At 39.2% G+C, this 19,907-nt stretch overlaps 2 protein-coding genes across 2 annotated transcripts; both read right to left on the bottom strand.

The window, feature by feature from the left end:
- Positions 1 to 9,934: 9,934 nt before the first annotated feature.
- On the bottom strand, positions 9,935 to 14,008 carry apoea (apolipoprotein Ea). The gene is made up of 5 exons (XM_062436018.1): positions 13,916 to 14,008; positions 13,038 to 13,100; positions 12,778 to 12,928; positions 11,047 to 11,334; positions 9,935 to 10,371 (listed from the first exon to the last, which is right to left on the bottom strand). Exons 2-5 carry the CDS (start codon positions 13,078 to 13,080, stop codon positions 10,068 to 10,070), a joined length of 786 nt encoding a protein of 261 aa, XP_062292002.1. The 5' UTR covers positions 13,081 to 13,100; positions 13,916 to 14,008; the 3' UTR covers positions 9,935 to 10,067.
- Positions 14,009 to 16,994: 2,986 nt separating this feature from the next.
- Positions 16,995 to 17,959, bottom strand: LOC133996673 (apolipoprotein A-IV-like). Its single transcript, XM_062436286.1, has 3 exons — positions 17,920 to 17,959; positions 17,670 to 17,820; positions 16,995 to 17,574 (listed from the first exon to the last, which is right to left on the bottom strand). The coding sequence occupies exons 1-3, from the start codon at positions 17,957 to 17,959 to the stop codon at positions 16,995 to 16,997; spliced, it is 771 nt and encodes a 256-aa protein (XP_062292270.1).
- Between the last annotated feature and the right edge of the window lie 1,948 nt (positions 17,960 to 19,907).

The raw sequence follows: 19,907 nt of genomic DNA on the forward strand, positions 1-19,907 counted from the left end.
AAGCAATAGTGCACTGGTGCAAAAGTGCTGTACGAGACAACAATCACAAAATACTTGACAATGCATAGACGACAGGACAATGTAGTGGTGCACAATGCAGAAGACGAAAAGAAGAGTGCTGCATCCAGCTACAATCCCACAATACATTATATATGTGTTAATGATTACTTCATCAGTTCTATATCCTTTATGGATTGATTGTTTGTATGTTTTGTGTGACAGAAGGCTGGATTAGTACCCCGAGAGGCCCCTGGACACTGAAACTCATGCTCATTTTGCTGGTCTATCATTTTTCCCACACACTCATCGATACAACCTGCTCAAGGACCACTGGGCACTTGATTACCCGTATGGTAGATCCAGGCATGGTGAGACTGGGTATTCATGTATTATTTGTTTGTGTTGTGTATTTCAATATTTGACCAATAAAGTTGGGGGGGGAAAGGAGCTTTGAGTACCAGCAAACACAATCCTGAACAGTCAATACGGGGGGGGGGGCGATGACGTCAGCTTCCGCTCTGCTGTGGCCCCTCCTGCATGAAAACAACCCTGGCTCTACATTTACAAACAAACTGAATGTGAGAGGAGGATATTGTCGCTGCAGCGGAGTACCTGATACATATGAGGATCTTCAGACGTCTGATTCCGGTTTATGAACCCGGTAAGAACCAAGTCCAGCAGGCCGGTTTAAACAAAACAGTAACAGGAAGTCTCAGCTGCAGGTTTTTAGCGCCGTTTTTGTTTTTTCCTCTGAACTCTGTGTGTTTGTCTCAGTGTGCAACATTTATTAATGTGTTCTCAAGTTTTTTTGAGTCACTGCTTTGCATGTAGCATAAACACGAGCGTATATATTTCTGCACAGGCCCACAATATACCTGCTAAAACATCTTAACACAGTGGTTTTCAAAGAGGGGCCCGGGGACCCACAGGGGTCCTTGACGTGGTTCAAAGGGGTCCCCAGCAAAAAGAGGAATAATTCATTTTCACTTGAATTCTATCTATAAGTAACACTAACAGCAAGTATGACACTTCATGTTATAAAACACCAAAAAGCAAAAATCTGATTAGATGGGGGTCTGTGGTCCAGTTTGTGTCAGTTTAGGGGTCCTTGGAAAAAGTTTGAGAACCACCGTCTCAGCAGATACACTGTTCATGTCTGACATTAGTATTATGACATTATTAAGTGATCATTTTTTATGCTTAATAAGGTTTCTTCTTTTAACAAGGTGAATTTACTTGTAAAACCCCTTTTAACAATAGTTCAAACAGCAGTTCAAAGTGCTTTATGATACACCAAAATAATATAAAATAAAATAAACACAAGACTATATATGATGACAAATGAGCTAACCTGAAATAAATTATGCCACTTCTATCAGATTATCAGCAGCATAATCAGTGGTTTTCATTTTCACCCATTTCTCTTTTAAACTTTAAAACATTAAAAACATGAATTTGATATGGAAAACCAAAACAGATTTATGAAAAGTATTGTTCTGGGGGCATTTATGTCTTCATTACATAGCAAATAGAGAGGTGACAGGAGATGGATGGACTGACATGCAGCAAAGGTCAGACTTGAGCAATGCCTCAATTCTTGGCCAACAGCGTGCCTCTCTAATCCAATATCATTACAATACAGTGCTGCTCACTGACCTGCCGCATTTCCCACATTAGCCTACAACAGAGTTATTCAGCAGATAACAATAAAAGTATAAATGGTAGCAAAATCTCTGCTGCTTCACCCAACCACAATCCAGAGCATCATGCACAACCAGTTCAGTTAAACATTTGAGTGCAATGTAATTACTGCTATATGAAGATATAAGGCAACATTTCTGATATTGTGATATCGGGCTATACAAATAAAATTGATATGACCGGGATGTGGAGCCTTAAATAGGAAATGTGGAAAACTTAATTTTTTAAACCTGAATCAGATTAAATAAGCATGTTGGAAGCAATTCAGATGTCAGCAACCAGAATAATTCTTTTGCATCTTCATGTGAATGGAGTAGACTACACTTTTTCTTAAAGGGTTTTATGAATGCATTGATTTGTTTTTAGTGCAAATATGCATTCCCTTCTGTTTTATTCTCTGATATCAGATGGATGTCCTGTCCTATAATCTTTAGACGTCTTGATGGAGCGATGTGATGAAAGCAGTTGGTTGGACGTCTCTTATGTCAAAACTGAAACACAGTAAATGACTCATGTGAAAAGACTCAAGATGGAGGGCAGAGACGACTGCATCACTTCCACAGTCCACAAGGTTTTCTCAAATCCTGTTTAGAGAACTACTGACGGAGAGGTGAGTTTGAACATTGGTAATATTTCTTAAAGTGGTTTTGTTTTAAATACGCTGACTTACCTTGTGTTTGATTTCTTTCATTTTATATAATTACAGAATGAATTGCATGGAAATTACCGAAACACTGCCCAACACTATGGCTGAAGAGGTGCCTAAGATGGTGCGACCTGCAGCTGATTTACTGCAAAACATTGGAGATTCTCATCCAGCCTGCCTGATGGATGCTCAAACACAAAATACAGACTGTACAGATGAAGCTGTCAGGGGTGATGATGATGATGATGATGATGGGAAAGCAACTGCTCTTGGCAAAGACACTGAAAGACAATCTGTAAACAACAACGTTGGTGTAACTACATCCTGTCAGACTCCACCAATAGTAGAGAGCAAGGAGGAGAAGACGCTGTATCACTCAGTTCTTCGTCAAATGCAGCAGCAGCAGAAACTTAAAGGTGGACGACGATGCAAAAAGAAAACCCTCATGAAAATGGCCAAACTGTTTGTAATTGCCAAAGAATGGGATTCAGATATGATTGAAACATCAGAGGTAAAATATTCAAATGGACCTTTATCAGAACATGGAGTATCAGTCTTAAACCAGAGAGAGGAGGCACCCACATCTTCAATTACATCTCAAAAGAAGACATTTAAAACGAAATCTCCCAATGTCGGAAGGAGTGCTTGTAATGAAGAAACTTTCCTCCCAGCTTTTTCAGCAGAATCAACATCTTCAGCTCAACCAGCAGCTCCACAAGTGACATTAAAGGAAAAAAGAAGAACACCTTCCACCCGCAAAAATCAAGCAGAAAAAGACTGTAGTGCATCCACACATTTGCATGATGTACCTGATTTGAACCTAGAAGTCTCAGCGGACTCCAAGTTAATAACGACACCAAAACAGCAAAAGAAATCAAGGAAAATTAGCTCTGTGACTTTCAAAGAAGACACAAAAATCATATGTGATAACAGTGAAATAGCAGGAAGTGGCCCTGCAATGATTTCCAGTGTGGATGTGCCTAAAACAAAAACATCCAAACAGAGAAAAAAGAGCCCCACAATTTCTGTTAAAAAGAGAAGCAAACAAAAAGTTTTACCTCAGACTTTAACAGATTATAACGCTGTGATGCAGGAAGTCAGAGAAGATTTCTTGGTGTCATATGTCTCTCAGAAGAATGAAAAAGTGTTGTGCACAACAGCTGCAGAAATACACATCAAGGATCCACCTGGAACAAAGTCGAAAGGGAAAGCTGGACGAACACCCAGAAAAAAGGCGGTAATGACCAAACCTAAACCGTTTATTCAGGAGGCAGAAACACCCGATGACAGTAAAAAGAGCGACACAAGCAAAGTAGACATTCTGTCTTACCAGCAGCCATCTTTGTCTCAGGTTCTATCTCGAGGAAAGAAAAAGAAGAAAGAGGTGATTCCTTGTGCCCCTAAGAGAAGATCGACTGAAAAGCAACACTCAAAGTTAAAGTCTGATGAAGTCATGACTGTAACCCCTGAATCCATCATCAAAACAGAAGAAGCGGCAGGTGTTCCCCCTAACAATGAGGTATTATTTCAAGTTGAACACCAGGACTGCAGTGTGCAAGACATGGAGGTTAAAACTAGACATCCAAATACTTTGCAGAAAGTCGAGAAAAAGATAATTCGTACCTCCAAACCAAGATGCAAAAAGGGACAACAAGCTGTTCAGCTGCAGAAACAAAACAAAACAGCCCCGGTTAGAGAAACTACTAACATCTCAAACTCACAGCTTCAAAACCCACGAAAGCGCGCTGCTAACAATAAAAAATGCAAAGCAGAGCCTGTGATTGTACCTGTATCTGTTTCATTTTCTGATCACAGTGCAATGAACCAATGCGTAGCTGCTGAATCCCTAATGCAGGTGTCTGATATTAAGACTGAACCGGACTGTGAACCACCAACTCAGCCTTTAACTAAAATAACAACTTCAAAGAAGAGCAGACAACAGAAGAGGCCACCACAGAAAGCGAAGAATACAATAACTTTAAATGCCCCTATTAAAGAGGAGAGGGATTATTTTGATATTCAGGGAGGCACATTCAGTCAAAAAATCTGTGGCAGTGAAGAAAAGCTTCCATGTGGTGCTGAAATCAATAATAAAGCACAAAAGGATGTAGAAAATTCAGGATCATCAATAACTGGTAAAGCTCTGGACACAGCTCACAAGTCGGTGAAGCAAATGGGAAGAAGGAAGACGGTTATACTGGAGCCTGACGACACTTCTTTGGACAACCTGCAAAGGAATGAAACAAAATGCAAGAAATTAAAGCAGAGAAAAGTGACATCGACCAGTTTAGGAGTCAATGGTTTGATGGAGGTAACTGCACAACATAAGGAGAGTTTAATTAGTTATTTAAAACACATGAAAAGCTCACAGGTTTCAAAATGCAGGCGCAGAAGGAGTGTTAAAAAGGAGCCAGTGGTAGATGAGGCAGTGGTGAAAAACAGTAACATTTTAGATGAAGTTCTCCCAAATCCACCGAATGAAAAGCCACATGATGTGAATATCACTGGAAATCAAGAAGAGACGCCGAATGTGCCGAAGGAGGAGGAGCTGATATCTGACAGAATAAAGGCAGCAAATGCTGAAAATATGAAAAGATTCAAAGCCAAAAAGAAACGTTTGGTGGGAAGGAGATGTCTAAAAGTTGCAGCGTTAGTTGAGGAGAATGTAAAGATGACTGGTGACGTCCAAAGTGTTGAAAATGGGCTTACATCCCCATCTTTGCCTGAAAATGTGCCAGAAAATGTAAAAGCTAAAAGAAAGAGAGAAGGTCAAAGGTCTCTTGGAGGTCAGGCAAAACAAAGTCTAGAAATCACAGAAACAGGAACAAGTGAGAAAAGCGTCACAACGTGTGCAAAGAAGAGCCTACGAGGAAATCAAAGAGTGAGCCACAAACACAAGAAGAAATCCTCAGCAGCCATGTTATCAGAGGACACGTCAAAGGGGAAAGATCTGAAAAATGCCTTGACAGTTTCTTTTGAGGCACCAAAATCAGACATGACATGGGGGGAAAATGTTAAGACAAAGGTGGCAACAAAGCACAGGTTTGGACAAAAAGCAAAGAAAAAGGTATTAATGGATCTACCAAACCAGGATCCTTGTGAGCAGCAGCCTGAAAGTGATACAGGAGTACTTGTGAACCACGAAATCTGCAACAAACCAAAGACGAGGTGCAAAAGTGGGAAAAGAAAAGCACCCACTAGGTCTGATAAAGCTCCAAAAGCTGTAAAACTGGAAGATGCAGTCTCCTCCATCAATGATGTAGCCGATATGGATTTAAATGTTGTTAAGCAAGAACATCATGAAAGCAAAATATCAGAGGCGGCGTCAACATTTCAGGACAAAATCGGCCTAATTGAATCTGCTGTTAGTGCTGGAAGTACAATAATGACAACAATAAGGAAGAGACGAAAGAATAAAACTGTATGGTATCCAAAAAAGAAACTAAAGCGAACCCAGAGTCGTGCATCTTTTGATCCTTCTACGCCTCCTGTTTCAGTTCGTCCCTGTAATTCTTTAACAGATGATGAATTGATCAATCTTAAGGTAAAAGATGAAAATGACTATGTTACACAAAGAAACATTGTGCAGCCACCAAGCAGTGATCAAGCAGAAGAGATGACAGCCAACGCTAAAGTCGAATACTCCTCTGAACTTAAAAACTGTGACCCCATACCTCAAAAACTGAAACCACAAAAACCCCTCAAGTGCTCCTTTTGTGGTCGCTCATTTCGACACATCTCGGCGTTCACGGTACACAAACGCATCCACACGGGAGAAAAACCTTACAGATGCACGACGTGCAGCAAGAGATTTGCTCACATTTCCCAGCTCAACCAGCACTCAAAATTCCACACTGAGTCCCCTGCAGTTTGTTGCCCATGTTGTGACCAAAAATGTAAGAGTAAAGATGAACTGATTGTTCATTTTTTTACTCATGTGAAGGATGGTAAGAGCTCAAATGTGACTGAAGACGCACACAACCAGCAGGAGGTTGATTGTCTTGACTCTCCAGTCACTTCCAGCCACAATAAGCCTTTCAGGTGTTCAGTTTGTTGTAAAGAGTTTATCAGCAGAGCAATGTTTAAGATGCACAGACAAACACATGATGGAAAGCCACACACCTGCTCTGTCTGTGGGAAAAAGTTTCGCAAGCCTTCAAGTCTGAGCGTTCATGAAAAGACTCACTGGCCTGTAAAACCGTATTCTTGCTCAGTGTGTTGTAAAGGTTTCGTCAAGCTGCAGGAGCTTAAACGTCACTCTGAGATGCACTCAGAGGTTGCACCTTTTTCCTGTGCCAGATGTGAAAAAGCCTTCGAGAGCTTTGCTTTGTTACGCTCACATCAAATGTCTGAAGTTTGCTCTGAGAAAGAAGACTCCACTGAGGGAAATCAGGTTGATATCGAGGGTTTCTTGGTTTCTCAGGGTGTTAAAGGACAGATCGTCACCCCTGTGTTTTTTAAATGTCCGATATGTAAGCAGCTTCACCGTCACTGGTGCCAGCATATTCTGCATTTAGGAACACACAGTGAAAGCAAGTCTTACACTTGTGAGACATGCGGACAAGAGTACAAGCTTGCGTCTGATTTGAGAAGTCACTGTACTGTTTGCTGCAGAGTAAGTGGAGAGGAGAGGGTGTGTAGATCCTCTATGTGTGAGATCTGGAAGGAACCAGAAGCTCTGCAGAGTCAGACGAGTGAAGCTTCAGATGAGGATCAGAAGGGTCAAACATCCTTTTCACCTCAAGAGGAAGCAGGTGAAAAAGAGTTCATGGAAATGCAATCACCAACATCATCGCCAAGCAACTCAAGCCCATCTGTAAATAATGACTTTGACATCGGCGTACCAGCTCCGGATCCTGTTGGTGAGTTTTCTGTTGCAGGAAATGATCAAACAACTCAAAAGCCCTCCAGATTTCACCTAATTCAGAGGTACTGTGGCAGATACTCTTGTGGGCGCTGTGGGAAGACTTTTAAAAGTTGGAACAAGCTGTGGCTGCATCAGCGTTCACACCGACAAACAGTCCGACCTTTCTGCTGCAGCCAGTGTGATCTGGAGTTTCGCTTCCTGGGTTCGTACATCGATCACCTACAGGAACACGCAGCCCAGATGCCTTATATTTGTCCTTTATGTCCTGACACCTTCTCCAGTGGAGAGAACTTGAGTGCCCACATCTTTGAATGTCACAAACAGGACGACAGTATGAAATGTAGCACATGTGGAAAGAGTTTTACCACCCTGAGACACTTGAAGAAACACAAGCTGCTACATAAAGGGGCCAGCTCACATTTCTGCCTCCCTTGTAACGTCTCATTCTCACATATCAGTGCCTTAAGGACTCACCTAAAGACTCACAAGACATGTCTAAAGGTCCCACAGCCTGCAGGGCTTGTCGAGCCACTTTTATTTCCATATCAATGCAGAAAATGCACATCAAAGTTCTCGAGCACAGATCTCCTCCAGGCACATCAGGTTTGCCATTTCACTGCGGGGGAAAAGCAGGAAAGCCCTTCAGAGAACGTCACTTCTTGTATTCCCAGCAGAGCCCCACAAGACACACAACAGGGGGGCGTTTCTTCGCAGTGTAAACGTCTTCCAGTGAGCAATAAAAAACATCTGTTCCGGTACCCTCACCCAGACCGCCTTTATGTCGTACCTGTAATCTCCTCAGAGCCGCCCGTTGTCATTTCAGATACAGAAGAGGAACAGCAGCAATTTCAAAGTCCATCCATCACTACACCTACCAGCAACACGACGTCATTCTCTTTTCCTCAAAGACAACCAGCTCCAGATATCTCAAATATACCTCAGTCCTCAACTGATCCCATAATCAGAGACATGGATAAACACTTAACAGGCAGCTCACATCAGCAACCTCAGGATTATTCACTTATACCTCCAATCCTCCAAGATTTGCATCATTATCAGGATGCATGGAAGCATTTGAGCGATACGAGTGACTGCGACAGCGACTCAGCTGAACTTGAATCACCTTTTATGATATTCAAGGAGAACGAGTCTGTGGACGACACCCATTACTGTACAATTTGCACGGAAACATTTACAAACATCTCAAAGCTGCATGAACATTACATAGATCACACCAGGGGCATGTAGAAGTAGAAATGTAATGGCGCTTGGAACCATACCGAGCCGAGTCGTGTCTAATCGTGCTGGAACTGTGTAGTGGAAAAGCGCCATAAGTGTTGGGCCGAGTTTCAGAGACATGAATGTTTTCAATAACTTTGTAAAGATTTGAATGTAATTGAATGTAAGTTTTTATTTATGTAGGTCTGCAGTTATTCCTTTATTGAGGCTGTGTAACTTTTATTTTAATAACTTGTCACACTCAAAGATTTGTGACAAAGTTTGTTACTGCTGTGAAGATTTTAGAGATTATTCTGCTACTGAATCACAAAGTATACTGTTTTTACTGTAGTCAGTTTATAGTATTTACTGTTTACACCTTTTCTACCTGTTGATGTGATGCTTTACTGTTTGTTACGTATATATTTTGGAGTTTATTTTATGCACATACTGTATATGTAGAGCAGTTCTTTTTAGTGTGTGCATTTTTGACATTTTATTATTTGTATACATTGCCAGTCAGGCTGTAGTCTGATGATTAAACCTCACCTGTGTTTGATTTGTTCATTTCAATTAAGATTCTTTTTTAAATTTGATAAATATCAACATCTCAGTGTTTTTTGGTGTCTTACACTTGAATGCTGTCCGAGACTGAACACCCATAAAACCATAAATGTAAAATATATTCCTGTGAAGCTGTTGATCTGTAAAAAACAACAACAAATCTTTATTGATCTGTGAAAATCTCTTGTAATATAATAGCTTTTCAGTAAAAATGGACAGTTTGCTTAACTCGTTTTTTAACTTGTGTCATATATCTTATAACTGTGTCAATTTGATATATTTGCGTGTTTACAATTTAAGGTGTTTTATTGTATTATTGCATTTAAAAAATAATCTAAGGAAAAAACGTAGTAAAATGAAACTGGTTAAAATATAGGTGTTGTCTAATATTACTTTTAGCCAAATCACAATTTTCCTACATGTAGTGACTTTAATAAGTTAATGTATGTAAATAATTGAAGCAATTTAGTCAATATCACAATAAAACAAGTGTGTAAATGTACTGTCTGAGCACATAAATAATAATCAATGATTTCCTGTGCACTTATGATGTGCTGTTTTCTGCTTAAGTGCCTCAAATGACCAGTGTGTAAGGTTTAGTGACATCTAGTGGTGAAAGTGCAGATTACACCACCCTTCCTCTTCTAAACTTGCAGGTGACTATGGTGGCTGCAAAAAGCCATCTTTAGAGCCAGAGTTTGATTTATCTGTTCTGGGCTACTGTAGAAACATGGCAGGCTCTTCATCTATAGACATAGAGGGCTCATTATATTGTAACGATAACACAACAGGTTATTATACACTGATTAAAACATACTTATAAATATTACATTTCTGCCAAGCCAGGTCTGCCAGATGCCACTTATTTCTGCAAACTTTAAATGTTGAAGTCCAACTCAAAATGTAGGCATTGGTGGATATAAATAAAGAACTCCCCCTTTTTTGCATAGCTGAGCATCTTTATTCATGAACCTTTTGAAAACTCTTTACAATCAAGCTTGATGGATACAGAATGGATAAGCTGGAGGGAGGGAAGGAGGGAGGGATAAGCAGACAGTCCAGACACTGTTTTCAGTTGTCACTGAACATGGAGGTCAGAGGCTGAAAAAAGATGCGAAGCTCTTCCATCTTCTCCTCCATGGTGGAGCGCAGGCCCTCGGTGGCTTCCTCCAAGCCCTCCTTGATGTCCTCGGTCTTTGACTCAATCTTCTCCTTGATGTTCTCCACCTGTGTCTTCAGCATGCCGTTCAGGGTTGTGATCTTGGCCTGAGCGTTGTCACGGACCTGAGCGAAGTATGGGTCGAGACGTGTCTTCATCTCCTCCATGTTTTCGGAGGTGCGGGACTGAAGTTCCTCAGTGTATTCAGCGACTTGTCTGAGAAGAAGAACAGAACAGTTTATATTGAGTACAAAATATCACTTTACCTGAGCATTTAGTATGCTATAAAGAAAGTGTGCTTAAATCATATTTTGGTCTTTATTTCAATATTTCCATTTGATGCCTCTTCATACTTCTACTACAATTCAGAGAGAAAAATTACTTTGGATTAATCACTGCTTTACAAGTTCATATTTTTTTTAAAACAACCCTATGATCAGTTTATATAATGTTGCAAATATGTAGATTAAACTACCCAACAGTATAAAAAATACATTTAAATTGCATTAATTGCTTTCTTAACTTGCAAATAACTATGTCCGCAGAGGTATTGCCCAGATTTTAGAAAAATTTAGATCATAAATCCAAGTTCCCCCATTCATTTCTTCTCCACCAGCCTTTGTCAAGATGAAAACTGATGAATATATAGAATATTTGTCACATAAAAGTAACACTGGGGGAAAAAATGCATTTAGTTAAAAGCTTTTTTGTGTTAGATTTGTGCAGATGAGTGTTAAAAATATGAGAAAGCACCTGCTAAATCACCCTGTTCTTAATCTTTCTGATAAGTTCTCCAAATAAAACTCAATAAAGCAATCAAATGTCTTTTAATTTAGTAAGAATTGACTATGATCACCTCTCTGTCTTCGTCCCTTGCAGGGTTTCACTCACCTCTTGATCTCTGCAGTGTCCTTGTTGAGGCGTTTCTTCATCTTGCGGGTGTAGGCGCTGACTCTTGTCCTGACGTCATCAACATTCTGCTCCATCATGGTCTGCAGCTCCTCGCCATACGTCTGCATCTGGTCCTTGGCATCTCTCATGTGGTCGCGGAGACTGTCACCCATTTTCTGCAGGTCTTTGCCCAGACGGTCTGCGGATTCCTGAGCAAGGGGGGCCAGCTTAGACTGCACGTCGTCCTTGTACATGGCCAGCTCTGACATGCTGTCCTGGATAAGGGTGCTGATGGAGGGCGAGAAAGATGAGTTTAAAGACCTTATTGGTGTTTCATAAGTTCCCCTCCACTTTAAAATGTGTTTATTGTTGCTTTACTGCAAAGTTTTCACATTTATCTGCTGAAAATGTTTCTTGGGTTTAACTTTAATCTGAGTTCTGTTTCTAGTGAACCACTCAATGTCCAAATAATCAATGTAAAAATCAAAAATCTATCAGCAGCAAAGACTAAATCAATAAAAAGCCTAAAGAGGTCAAAACTCCAGCAACATTACTAGTATATAGAAGAACTTTATTGTATCCTATTGTAGTGACTATTGTAGACAATTTTTTCTTCTCAGAAAGCAGGTAAAGTTGTGGCAGAAATCTCTAATCTGCTTTTAATGAATCAATGAAAGTTAGTAAAAGGGGTTTCAGACTGTAGTGAACCTTAGGCCTCAGTCAGCAGCTCTCTACATATCTCACCTCACTGCAACAGGCTGATTAGCCTCCTCACACTCAGCTGAGGTCTAACTGCTCTTTGTATTATGCTGATTATTACATTTTTTTTTTCTCAGTGCAGTAACTGGAATCAGTCTGATAAGAACACAAAAGTTCAGATAAACATAAAACATAAATAATGTAATAGTTAAAGAGTTAAAAGTGCTGTAAGAAGTACATTGACTCAAATACTTTACATGTGTTTTACTTGAGTATGTTCATTTTATGTTACTTGATACTTCTTGATCCTATCATAATGTTATTTTATGTAAAAATTTAATTTAGAAAGTAACTAAAGCCATCAGATAATGTATTGGAGTAAAAAGTACAATATGTCCTTCTGAAATGTGGGGTGGAAGTTTAAATACTTGTGTACAGTCTCTCTAAGTAACTCTAATTTGAGTTAATGTATTGTGGAGTCTAGAAACCAAACAGCAGGCTTGCATTTGTGCAGATTATCTAATGTTGCTGCTTTTCAGGTAAAGTTTGTATTTTTTTTGTTAAAATTTGATGCAGAAATTGCATTTGGGCAAAAATAACATCTAAAACATCTCATTTATTAGAAACTGGATAGCATTGTCTTTTGCAGCTTTACTTTTTTTTCTTCCAAAAGCTCAGGTGATTTAATTTATGTACCCTGTTTTGAACCAGTTTAACCCCAGTTGGACTTTGGATTTTGTTGGTTTTAAACACGCCAGGTAAACGAAAGTGAGTGCAGTGACCCTTTATTATATCTGACAAAATGTTAAATTGCTTGAGCAGTTGTTGTAGTTTAAAAAATGAATAATATTACAAATAATTGTGAAGAATCTGGTCTGTAGACTCAATTATAAGCAGGTCTGTCAGTTTACAGCACATACACTAAAGTCTATCATGTATTAATATCAGCATATGGCCATTTAATGTCACATTTATGTAAGTCAGATGCAGACATTGTAACTAAAATCATCACTATAATGTAAATGAACTCACTCCAGTTCTCTGCTGATGTGGGTGCTCCTGAAGTTCTGGACCAGGTCATCGGTCTTTGAGTTCAATTCTGTGAAATAATCCTTGAACTTGTCGACCGCGTCCTCCCAGGAGCTCATCCACTCGTCTTGAACAATGCTTTTGGCATGGCAGCCTGGTTTGAGAAGAAAAGAAAAAACATTTCAGAATCTTAACAGAACTCACGCTTTAAAAATAAAACCAGAGTGGAAGTTTCTGGTGAGGGATTATAACAGTGAACTCACCTGAGATGACTGCCAGAGCAAGAATTACTGCAAAGACCTTCATGATGATTAGACAGAGGACTTCTGCAATGATAAATGAGGAAAAATCATCTCACTATGTGCTTTCAAAAAGAGATGAGAAACTTTTTCAAACACATTTGTCAAAATATAACATTGTTGTCATGTGAAACACAACACATATGTGTTAAAGCTGAAACAGTCAATTAATCAATTACAGTAGTTGATCTTCAGAAAATAATCAAAAACTCTGCAGATACATCATTTTGCATAGTGAAGCTCAAACCTCCAACTTAAGTAAAAAAATAACTAAACGGAAGGAGACTTTAAGTATTATTAAATCAGAGCATAAATCAGAGTTTATTTGACTCTTGAAACATAAAAATGATTCTATCAGCAGCTGAGATTAAATCAATAAAACTCAAAGAAGTGGACTTGGGACTGTAGTCCTCCTCAGGCCTGAACATCCAGCAGATATGTCAGAAAAGTCACGTCTGAAATGTAACTATTTGATGCTTATTTGCATCTTATATGATAACAAACTGAATTTTCTTTTGAATATGTTAACTTGGGTTTCTGTAAATTGTAATGAGCACTTTTCAAACATCTTACAGACAACAACTAAGCAGGAAAATAAGTTGCAGGTTTGTTTAAAAAACTAAAACTAAAAAGCCTTTAGATTTTTTTGTGATATAAAGTGTTAAATGTCTAACTTTTAAGAGTAGCTCAGCAGAGATTTATTTTTCTTTAAACTGCAAACCTTTTACAACAAATCATTTCAAATCATTTGACATGGTTATAATATAATCTTAATAAAAGTAATGATTGAGAAGATCAGCCTTGAAAGAGGAGAACACAAGTAGAAAATGTCAGTATCTCACCTCAGTGATCCTGATCTGTGATGTCTGTGAGACCGATTGAGCTTGTCACTCAGTATTTATACAGGTTAGCTGACTTTGATATGATCCAATAAATGTCAGAGGGATCACTGACCTGCGTCCGAAGTTCCCAGCACAGACTGTGTCGTTGTCATCTTTTATTGCAGAGTGTGTGTTATTTTGACTCCACGTCGCACACCCAAAGTACACATGGAAGCACAGGTCAGAAATTAGGAGCCACCAAAATATCTGATCAGAGTGTGTCAGGTTAGAATGGATTTAGACCTCAAATCAGAGTGTTTTTAGGACTTTTTCAGGACTCAGTTCAGTGTGTGAAATGTGATTATCTGCATTTCAAATGTAAAAATATGAAATCAGATAAACAGGGGAAAAAACTCTCTCAGCTTATTTGTGCTGTTTACAGAACAACAGGGAGAAATCCAAAGGTCTTTCATCGTGTGTTGGATCAGGTTCATAGTCTGCTTTAACAACTGCTGCCTGCATTTATACCACTTTTAAAAGATGGGAAACCTTCCAATAAGCTGCCTTCCACACTGATCAGGATAATAATTTATTACTTTATTGCCTTTTAAGTAACACGCGTTTACTTTGGCCTCACTTTTTGTACAAATATAGGCATTATAAATGTAACATAATGACTGCTTTCAGTGCATGATTATGTTCATGAGAAATGTTTGTCTGTTATCGACTGAAGCAGCATCAAAAACTGAACCTGGTTGTCAGGATCTGCTCAAAAAGAGACAAAGAGGAGACAAAGTTGTATTTACCTTAAGGCTTCCTATTGAAGTATCAAAAGTTCACTAAAGGGTCACTATGGCACAGATTGCTGTGACCGTGGGTTCCTCAGCAGAGATTAGAGGGAGACAGAGAGTTCAATTAAGCTGTTTATTTGATGGGCTGCACAAAATAACATAATAAGACACACCACTCTACTTAGAAACAATATGTAACTTAATAATACTGCAGCCTTTTCCCTCTGGCCAGCTCTCACTCAGACCAGCCACCACTGCGGAGATAAAGGAGAGCTTGATTAGTCAACTCACCTGGTGCTGCTCCTGCTGAGCCAGCTCTGCCCTTCCTCTCTCTCAGTGCCCACCTCCACAGTCACCAGTTAAAAAAACAAAAGGGGAACACAGGACTGAAGCAAAAATTGTTTTTTTCTTCTTCTGTGTATTCAGAATATTTGAAGTACTAATGTTTGCTTCAGTTTTAGGCCTTAAAAGCTGTGATCATATTCTATGCATCTCCAGTTGTTTCAAGATTTTCAGTATCACCGTAGCATTGTCATCGTCATCATCATCATCATCATCATCATTATCATCATCATCATCATCATCATCATCATCATCATCATCATGAGGGTAGTACAGTGCATTAATAATTCCTCCAGGCTCCAGCTTAAGACTTCCGCTTCCTGGGAGTCCACATTGGGGAGGGCCTAACCTGGAGCGCGAACACATCTGAGCTACTGAAAAAGGCCCAGCAGAGACTTTACTTCCTGAAAATACTCAGGAAGAATAACATCACACAGAAACTACTGGTGTCCTTCCACGCGCTCCATCGAGAGCATCCTAACATACTGCATCTGTGTATGGTACACCAGCTGCATAGTGGCTCAGAGGAAGGCGCTCCAGAGGGTCATCAACACGGCCCAAAAGATCGCTGGCTGCCCTCTCCCCACACTGGAAGAACTACACAGTTCCCGTTGCATCAAAGCGCAGAACATTATAAAGGACTCCTCTCACCCTGGACACTCTCTGTTTGAGCTGTTGCCATCAGGCAGACGATTCAGATCAGTCAAAACAAGGACAAACAGATTCAAACACAGCTTTTATCCTACAGCAATTACTACACTCAATACTGCTAATTAATTATTAAGTAATACTGTTTACAATTGACTGTGAAATTCCCCGCATGGTGGCTATCATTGTGTGTGTGTGTGTGTGTGTGTGTGTGTGTGTGTGTGTGTGTGTGTGTGTGTGTGCGTGTGCGTGTGCGTGTGTGTGTGTGTGTGTGTGTGTGTGTGTGTGTGTGTGTATGTGTGTGATAGAGCTGCAGAAACATTGTACAGCACTATACAGTCACCGGCCACTTCATTAGGTACATCTGTGCAATCTAATTCAATCCAATACGACAACTCTTCCATAAATTCTACTTTTTTTAAGTTAATACATGTTCAGGTTTTGTTAACGTTATCAAAAAAGGTGATAATTTGACTTTATGTTTATTATTGAGGTCGTACTAAATTTTGGTGCCGTACTGAGGTGCATTATATTGACTGGTGTTTCTAATATGTTGCCCCTCTCATATATGTTAATGGGGTGCATGAAATATTAGGAACATCATTGAAAATAATGTACCCTAGTACACCACCATCACTCACTATGACCTCAATAATAAACATAAAGAAGCCAGTGAGTGTATAAATGCAGCAGTTTACCATTTTATTCATGGGAGTACAGATTTTTTTTGGTGGAAATTTCTTCTCAATTGTCACATTTTTTTCAAAAAAAAGAAAACAGTTAAAAGTGATATTATTATTTTCTATAGTTTTCTGATATATTTGTTGCTTGTGTGTTGCTGCTCTGCCTTCCTGTGTTTAATGATTTATTTACAGAAATGTTGTTAATTTGATATCACTTTTTTCTTTTCTCTCACTAATCTTGTCTTTTGTTGCAATTATTGGGTCAAATGTGCTTAAAAACTAGGCAGCAATGTGTTGTACAAGAATTCATAGCAGCAAAATGCTGAAATCTTTTAAACTAACAGGGTCGTTTTTGTAATCCCTGATGTGCATTTCCCATTTTCAAAACCAAAGAAAGTTCCAGGACACAACAAAATACATTCAACCCCTTTATTGTTCCTTAATGGAGAAACACTTACATTTGTAAACAGTCACACAATAGTAAGAATACTGACACAGTTCAGAAGTTTGCCTTTGAGAGCATCTGGGAGGATAAAAACATAGAAAATGAGGTATTGCACTTTTCAAGAGTCCCATTAACACCTGATGATCAGACGGTCAAGCTTAATTTGCTGTTTGTTAAATACATAAGTCCGTTTACTGGGTCATCTTACTGAAGGACTTCCAGAGATCAGTCAGCTGCTTCTTCAGTGTCTGGGTGTCAGCGTCCAGCTTGGCCTTCATCTCCTCTCCGTAGGGGGTCAGGCTCTGCTGGAGCTCCTGGGTTTTCTGGGTCAGCTGGGTCTGGAAGTTCTGGGCCAGGGGCATCATGCTCTTCTGAAACTCATCCAGGCTCTGCTCCATCTTCTCCTTCATATCCTCGGTGTAGGGGACCATCTGGGCCTGCAGCTCGTTCACGTTCTTCTCCACCTGGGCCTTCAGCTCCTGGCTCTTCTGCAGCAGGACTGCCTTCAGGGCCTCTGGGTCCATGGACTCTGCGTAGGGGGCGGCCTCCTTCTTCAGCTCCTCCACCTGCCTCTGGAGGTCAGCCACCAACTGCTTGGCGTATGGCTGCAGGTTACCGCTCACGGCGGTCAGATCCTTCTCCAGACGGGCCTTCAGCTGCTCGGCTTCCTTGGAGAACTGAGTCATGAGGTTCTGGGTCAGAGGGGCCACCTGAGTACGCAGAGTGTCGGTGAACTTGTTGATAGCGCCAGTGCTCTCAGAAATGAGGGTGCTGCAGAGACAAAAGACAAAAAGACAAACTTAAGTCACGTTACCTTTTTCTTCTTCAAGCTGAAATGTATTAAGAGTAATTTAATAGAAACTTACTTGACATCTCTTCCAAGCTCAGACTGTCTGATCTGCTTCAGGGAGTCCTCAGCAGTCATGGTTGCCTTGGCAACATAGTCCCAAAAAGCATCTTTCACCATGTCGACCTGGGGTTTGGGCTGACTATGCCACACGATGTTGGCATTGCAGCCTGATCAGAGAAAAGTGTTCGTAAATATATACACACACACAAAAACACACAAAAACCTGTTCTGTTTTTTTTTTTGTGACAAATTTAAAACGTTCTTACCGGTGAAAACAGCGAGGACGAGCACCACGAGGACCTTCATGACTGACACTGCAGATGAGACAAATAAAAGATGAAAATTTAGCTTTTTATGTGTTTTTTTTCACCTCCTATACTTAAAACTAACAGTCTCTTTGTGTCTTACCTGTGTGGAAGAGCTGGTGCTGTTCAGTCAGTGAGCTGCTGGAAACTGTGTGTGTGTTCCTGTGTTCATGTCCACTTTTATAAAGGCAGCCGAGCCGTATGGAGGAGGCAGAGGAGTAAAGTCCAGCGCTGAGTGCTGTGCTGTCACTGCTGCTTCCACATCACAACAGCAGCGTAACAGAGACATTTTCTGACATCATCACTGCCTTCATCAATATGCCCATTGTGTAAATGTCATTTTAAACCTTTCAGATCGTGTCCAGAAGGGGTTTTTAGTTTTAAAATCAGTTATTATTTGTGGGAAGACATCTTTTCTCTGTCCATTAGCAGGAAAAAGTACGACATTTTACTTTAAATTCCTCTATTTATCATGTATAAACAGTTAATAAATGGTTTATAAAACACTATAATGTAGCAGATTTAAGTGTTTATTCATGTTTTTGACTAAAACTGTAACTGGATGCTGGTATATGAACAGATATTGAACAACAATATGATAAAAAAACGCAGTCTTAATTATATAAAATGTCTTTTATAAGAGAAGTAATATTTGCTGACAAACACTGTATATGAATAAACAGTGAAAATGTTCTTATATTTTCTTATAACAACATTACAGTGTGTTATAAACAATTTAATTTAAATGTCTGTATTCTGCTTGTAAATGCTAAATAGAGGGACTGTTTGTTTTGTTGTGGAAACTGAAATTTCAACTTATATTTGTCTATATATGTATGCAATTTATATGATTAGCAGTGATGAAAGAAATGCTCAAATCACAGTAACGTCACTATGTAAAATACTACTTTACAAGTCAAAGTCTTCATGTAAAAGTATAGAAGTATCGTCAGCAAATTGTACTTAAAGTAGCTCTTGATATACTGTATGTTATAGCATATTGTAGCTGAGCCACATAGTGTTACACAGTATTCTGTTTAATGTTTAATGTTTAATGTTTAATGAGTTGTTCTAGTGTTTTGTGTTTTATACTTTGTGTTCTTGTAGTATTTTAATAAAAGTCTATTATCATACATTTCTGCAATTGACAGAAAATACTCAGTTTTCAGTGTTTGTGTGTCAAACTACATGTTAGCACATTACATTCTTTCTTAATAACTCTATAATTAGCACATTTGTCAAATTACACAACCCTCTAAATGAAATGTTATAAGATTCACCAGTTACACAGCAGCTACTTTTAGGAAATTATTAATTATTGAAATGGTAGTAATGTAGGAGACCCATATAATAAAACTCATTACAGCATTTCAATAACCTAATATGCTAATATTTCATTTGACACATAAAATGACACACTAAAAAGTAAATATTTTCATAGAACTGTTGATTTGTACCAAACTGCACCAACCTAACTGTCAAATACCTGTAAAATGTGTATAAAATGAAGACACCTGTAAAATCAAGCTTTATGGATACAGAGGGTCTCTAAGAAAGAATACTTAAGACTTTTATGTAATGAATGTAAGATATGGATTGGGGTTACTTCTGTGTATCTCATGTGTAAACATAGTGATGAGTTGTGACACAGAAACCTGAACACTCACCTAAGAAAGATTAGATAACGAGGCTGTAACTATTTCACTCTGTTGCTTCATACAGATACTAAATTGTTTCTATTGATTAATGTGAATTAAGTTGCATATTGACACATTTAAATATTCTTAACTTTATGAAGACAAACTATTTTCCTCAGCTATTAACATGAAATGTGAAACAAGTAAAATGTGAGCAGGACTTCGATCCAGCTGTGCCATCTGACCAGCAGATTATCTTTACAGACAAAGTTTAAGCTTCCTTATGCAGTAGTTCCCTCATCACAAACTGAT

This window comes from Scomber scombrus, chromosome 16 (assembly GCF_963691925.1).
Source record: "Scomber scombrus chromosome 16, fScoSco1.1, whole genome shotgun sequence".
Classification (NCBI taxonomy): Eukaryota; Metazoa; Chordata; class Actinopteri; order Scombriformes; family Scombridae; genus Scomber; species Scomber scombrus.